The sequence below is a fragment of the Lactuca sativa genome, chromosome 5, assembly GCF_002870075.4.
Source record: "Lactuca sativa cultivar Salinas chromosome 5, Lsat_Salinas_v11, whole genome shotgun sequence".
Taxonomy (NCBI): domain Eukaryota; kingdom Viridiplantae; phylum Streptophyta; class Magnoliopsida; order Asterales; family Asteraceae; genus Lactuca; species Lactuca sativa.
Genome location: NC_056627.2, coordinates 348127659 through 348133773, shown reverse-complemented (window position 1 = coordinate 348133773; position 6115 = coordinate 348127659). Strand labels below are relative to the sequence as shown.

The window sequence follows — 6115 nt, the reverse complement described above, 5'->3', positions numbered from 1 at the left end:
ACTCCTCGTACTCAAATGCACTGAAGTCAACATCTCCTACTGATTGTCTGGGGGATCAAAGTATACTAATGGGTTGGGTGCAAACGTTCCATTGTAGTGGAAATCCACTATAATAAAGTTTCGATCAGTGGGGCATTCTGATGAAGCCATTATAGAGATCGATTGCAGATTGAAGGAGACAAAATCGGGGGTTAATGAGACTTGGTGCCCTAATCGAATTTAAGGACCAAATGAGACTTCACTCTTAACTTTAATGAGGATGTGAGGCAAAATCGGGGCCTATATGCCACCTCATTGGCCACTTAGGATAAAATAGTCACATCAGACCGATGCAACCGCTGAAACCGGCTATAATTGGTCATAGGGGGGAAATTTACACGAATCAACAAGTTAAATGGCTATTAGAGCAAGAAAAAAGATTTATTGACCAAACGTGACCAAAAACAATAGTATGATACCCTCTCAACTCATTATCCATTTTTTTTAAAATAAAGATGTAATAACTAATTTTTTTGAGAAATAGCCATGACATTAAAATAATATCATAACACCAGAACGCGTACATCAGAAAACACGTCAAATCTTCATCGTCCATATTTACCATCAACGGTCAACATTCATCAAACTTAAAAAGGCGTTACAGATGACGTAAAATATCAATTCCGTGACCATGGTATATATACCCCTTCTCTGTACTAGAGTCCTCTCAAAGTCAAAAAAATTGAGATCGTTCTGACCAGAACACCCCTGAACTTTTTACATATTTCCACCCATGTCCTCCACTCAATCACTCCCGATCTCAGATCCTCCGTCGTCCACCACCGGCAATGCCGCCTGGTCGTCGACAATCTCCGCAACTCCTGCCTTACGCGCTTTCCTAGCTCGCCTCACCGAGTCTACAAGACGCGCCTTCGCTCGCCGTCGCCCTTGGTACGAGCTAATCGACCGGACCGCCTTCTCTAAACCAGATTCGCTCACCGACGCCACATCCCGCATCCGCAAGAACTTCAACTACTTTCGCGTCAACTATCTAACGTTACTCTCCGGCGTGCTCGCGTTCTCTCTTCTTTCCCATCCGTTCTCTTTATTCACGATTGTATCTCTCCTCTGCGCCTGGCTCTTCCTTTACCTCTTCCGTCCTGCCGATCAGCCGGTTGTTATCAACGGCCGCACCTTCTCGGACAAAGAAATTCTAGGCATCTTAGTTGTTCTCACGGTGTTCGTTGTCTTTCTCACGAGCGTCGGTTCACTTCTCATGTCGGCTTCGTTGATAGGGCTAGGGATCATCTGCGTCCACGGTGCGTTTAGAGATCCAGAAGATCTATTTCTTGACGATCAAGAGATCCCTGGAACCGGACTGTTTTCCTCGTTCACCGGAGCTGCAACTTCCGCCGCCGTAGCCGATGTGATGGCGCGTGTTTGAACAGATAAGTTTGTTCTCTGAGATGCAACTATCATCGATTATTCCGTCATTATTTTTAGATCCCTATTGCTTCTTGTAGCTAGATTGGTGTAAGATCTGGCAGAATTCATGATTTTTCGGCTACATAATAGTAGATTGTTGGATTTGTATAAGTATTCCTGATTGATTCTATTTATTTTACTACAACTAAATGAAAATTCGGTAATGAAGTTCGTCAAGTTTTCATATGTGAAAAGTAACGAAGTAATTATTCACTAGAATTTCAGTCGAAGTTATGTTGGAATCATATTCTTTTATTCTTTCTCCATAAGCAGTAGCAGAATCGTTGTTCATGTTCACATTATACACCAAGATCGCCTACATAACTACATTGAGACTCGAACTTTGATTGGCTAGTTAAAAAATTACTTAAACTCGAACTAAGTTCGCCAATTGCCTGATCCTTCCTTCGATTTGCTTAGTTCTGGTTTGTCAGATCTTGCATAAACTAATTATCTATAATTTAGATTATCTGATTTCATGATAAGATACTTGATTACCTTTGAACATGTAAAAAGACAAATAGATGAAAGGATTAAAAATAAAGATCACATCTTAAACGGGAAGATTTGATGTATGTTGACACTTGGTTGCTATAGATAGTATCGAATGAAAAACTTGTTTTTTGATTAAGGGTTCCATGACATGGGAGAACTAGAATGACACTCGATGAAATGGTAAATGAAAAAAAGAGGGAATTGGTGAAACATTTCAAGAATTTGAACTAGTATAATATTGCCCGTGTTTAATTTTTTATGCAATACCTTTATTTTTTTATTTGTGAAATTATGTGTTTTTGTATTGCCCTGACTCACTAAATTGCAAGTACCTGTCCCTTGAATATCCATGAGAAGATTATATGATGAGATTGATATTAGAACCGTTTGAGATAATTAGAGAACTACTCTGATTATCATCATCTTCAATACTGCACACAACATAATTTTTAGAAGTCGGGGAAAGTAAGAGAATATGACTTATTAAGGTAATTAATTTTTCGGTTTATTTATATCTGACTATCTATTTTTTTTTTTTTTTTTTTTTTTTTTTTTTTTTTTTTTTTTTGTGAACGCTTTCTTTCAACAAGTTCCAAATACGAAGATACCAACAAAATGAAAAGTAAGAGTAAATTATACGATTGGTCCTTGTGGTTTGGGGTGATTTGTGCGTTTGGTCCCTAATTTATTTTTTTAATTCGGATAGTCCTTACTATTTGTTTTTGTTGCACGTTTGGTTCCTGTCGTATCTAAAAAAATTATTGTGTCCTTATTAATTTATTTTTTTAATTAAATTTCTTATTTATGTATTTATTTTTTATATATTTAAAAAAATTAATAGACCCCATATATCTGTATCTATTTACCGTAAACCTGAAACCACATTTGAGAAATTTAATCTGGGTCCCATCGGTCACCATCCCATCCTTCATCCTTAACTTCTATTTCCTTTCTATCTTTAGTGACATCGACGACTTCCCCATCATTTTTATTAGTCTTTCAACTCTGTCGAACTAACAACACAACCCACTAAAGATGAAGGGACAGTTGGTTGTGATTTTGGTTTGTCAGGATCGAAAAAGAAGAATTGGTGAAAACGTCGATGTCACTAAAAATAGAAATGAAATAGAAATAGAAGTTGAGGAAGATGAGATATGAGATGGGAACCGATGAGACCCAAATTAAATTTCTAAAATGTGGTATCATGTTTAGGGTGAGAAGATATATAAATATATGAGGTCTATTAATTTTTTTAAATATATAAAAAATTAATTAAAAAATAATTTATAAGGGCACAATAGTTTTTTTTTTTTAAGTACGACTCAATTTATTTATAAGTAGTGTAATTGTTTAATAGGATTTAGGCCATGACATCTTACCTGTAGATTAATCGATGTCTCATTTAACCAAAGTACTAAACTATTGTTTCAACGGGATATAACTAATCATCAAGTTGATGGTTGTTTCCAACTTTGAAGATTCGAATAGCGGCAAATTAAGTGGCTTGAGAAAAAAAACTTAGAATCACTAAAACTAGACCCGACAGTGACATGATTTTCGAGCCACTTGAATTCTATTTTGAACAACTCAATGATTAGATTAAACAAAAGCCAAGAAAAGCTAGAAATTACAAAATGCTTATTGGGTTTTGAAGTCGGTTAACCCAAAGAAAAAAAATACAAATTTTGCTATTTCTATTCTTATACCATAAAAAGAAAACTCAGTTATCCACCCAAAATAAGGCCCGTATGTTGATGTTTTGGATTAAACTAAATGCAAACTTCCTTTTTGAATCTCCAAAGCACCCAACAGGGATAGATAATGGTCACTTTTCTCACAAGGGATAGATGAAGCTAATATTAATTGGAAAATCTATGTCCCAACAACTGAGAAGTAGCGTTTCACGCCCCTCTGCAATTTCACACTTAACAAACTAGTGAAACAGGGTTTTGAAGAAGTCCACACTGTTCCTATTGATGTCGTTTTAGTCAAGGGCACCATCCTTGTTTACGCCATTATCAAGTGTCTTCGATATTGTCCTATTTTGTTTACTACTTGACACCGACTTATGATGTCGATAATTAGACCAAAAAATAGAAATTAAAGTTGATCCGCACTACATGATGTTGAGCCGGAGCCTGAGCGAGGATAGTTGAAAATGAAAGCAATCTAGTTCAAGGATGATAACTACGTCATAAAGCAACACATGTTTTCCTCCTCCAACTCCACCTCTACCATACCCAATTTTAGAGTCAGAGTTCGATGAGTGCATTTTAGTTCAATAAGTTTGGTTCCTTCTCTATAAAAATCATTTCGTCGATCATCCAAGAAAAAAGACATGCGTAAGGATTGTGTAATAAATAAAGGAAAATTGTTATAAGTCTGACTTAGATTGATGTTAAGATGCCAAATGAAACAAGGCTAACGAGAATAACATTATGATTGAAGTTGAAAAAGACTTTTATGATGAGTCTTTTTCGAAGGGCGATGGGGATAATGCATGCATGCAGGCGGGACTAGGCCAGACCAAAAAATTATGAAAAATGATGAAACAAGGAGAGAGAGAGAGAGAGAGAGAGAGAGAGAGAGAGAGAGAGAGAGAGAGAGAGAGAGAGAGAGAGAGAGAGAGAGAGAGAGAGAGAGAGAGAGAGAGACTATTGCGGTGTAGACATGAAACATTAGAATTTAAACACGAGGTTTGTGATATAGTGGTTGTAAGTGTACTTTGCTTTGGACCCGGCCATATGTTTTACTTGATGGATAAGATCTATGAACCTTCTAGAAGACTCCAAAAAATGGCATCCAACAAAACAAAATCAGTCCGTTTCTCTCATTATCTCTCTATGAACAAGAGTTATTTCTAAAAATTTACGGAATTCTATTAACTCATAAAAATAAAATCATTTTATATCACAGACAATAGTCATGGATGTACAAAAACATTGTATTCTTTCATTCTCATACCATATCTTCTACTATTGATCTCTAATAGCATACACTTATTCTTCTATTTTCCTTAACATCTTCTCAGGCCCAACTTATATTCTACACATAATCTATCCCAACTTATACTCTACACATAATCTATCTCTGCCTCTACACATAATCTATCCCAACTTATACTCTACACATAATCTATCTCTGCCTCTATCTCTATTTCTCTCCATACTCTATCTCATATTATTTTTCTCTGCTCTTCTCTAGCTCTATGCATGCTCTTCTCGATCTCTTGCTTTGTTCCTCTCATATCTCTAACTCTTAGCATGTCTTATTATACTCATCTTACTTCATCACGTACTTTTCATCTCGATTCCTCACGGATCCCTGACATTCTCTTTCCTCTCTTAAATCCCTCATGGATTCCTTACTCTTAACCCCTCACGGATCATCTTTAAGTTCTTAAAAGATCTCTATTACCTTGTTCCACTCATGAAACCTTTTCTTTATCTTCTCTAACCATACACAATCTTTATTCCCACAGGAATCATTTATCTGCATCCCCAAATGGATCATCTATCTATGTTCCCTAAGGAACCATCACCTCATTCCCGAAGGAATCATACTCTTGTCCCCGAAGGAACCTCTATCTCATTCCCAAATGAATCATACTCTTATCCCCGAATGAACCTCTACCTCGTTCCCAAATGAGTCATCTTTCTAAAAATCTCTATCTCTATTATGTGACTCATCACATAATACATGTCCCATGAAAATTTCATCTCTTTATTTCATCAAGATATCTTCTGCTATAAATCTAGTACTTAACTCATTAAGTACTTATTCTTTATCTATGTCTATTAACATATATGTATTCTATACAATACCATTCATGTCTAGACATACTGTAACGACCGAAAAATTTCAACCAATTTAAACTTTTCAAAAACAACCCGATTTCATTAAATTATTACAAAAAGGTTTTCAATACAATCAAATTAAAGTATTCCCAGAATCACATCACAACATAAACATGAGGAGCGGTACGATCACGCCTTCGCCTTGCCACAGTCTCCTGAAGAACCTGAAAAACATAAAACCACAACTGTAAGCCCGAAAGCTTAGTGAGATATCCCCAAAATACCAACCACATATACCATACACGCATATCATGCCATATCATATCCGATCACAGAACAACCATGCACTTCGGGTCTAC

At 36.2% G+C, this 6115-nt stretch overlaps 1 protein-coding gene across 1 annotated transcript; it reads left to right on the top strand.

The window, feature by feature from the left end:
- Positions 1 to 693: 693 nt before the first annotated feature.
- On the top strand, positions 694 to 1641 carry LOC111898357 (PRA1 family protein B3). Its single transcript, XM_023894282.2, has one exon. The coding sequence runs from the start codon at positions 773 to 775 to the stop codon at positions 1421 to 1423; it is 651 nt and encodes a 216-aa protein (XP_023750050.1). The 5' UTR covers positions 694 to 772; the 3' UTR covers positions 1424 to 1641.
- Positions 1642 to 6115: the final 4474 nt, after the last annotated feature.

Coding starts and splice junctions, on each gene's coding strand:
- LOC111898357 (XM_023894282.2), top strand. CDS start 773: ATGTCCTCCACTCAATCACTCCCGATCTCAGATCCTCCGTCGTCCACC.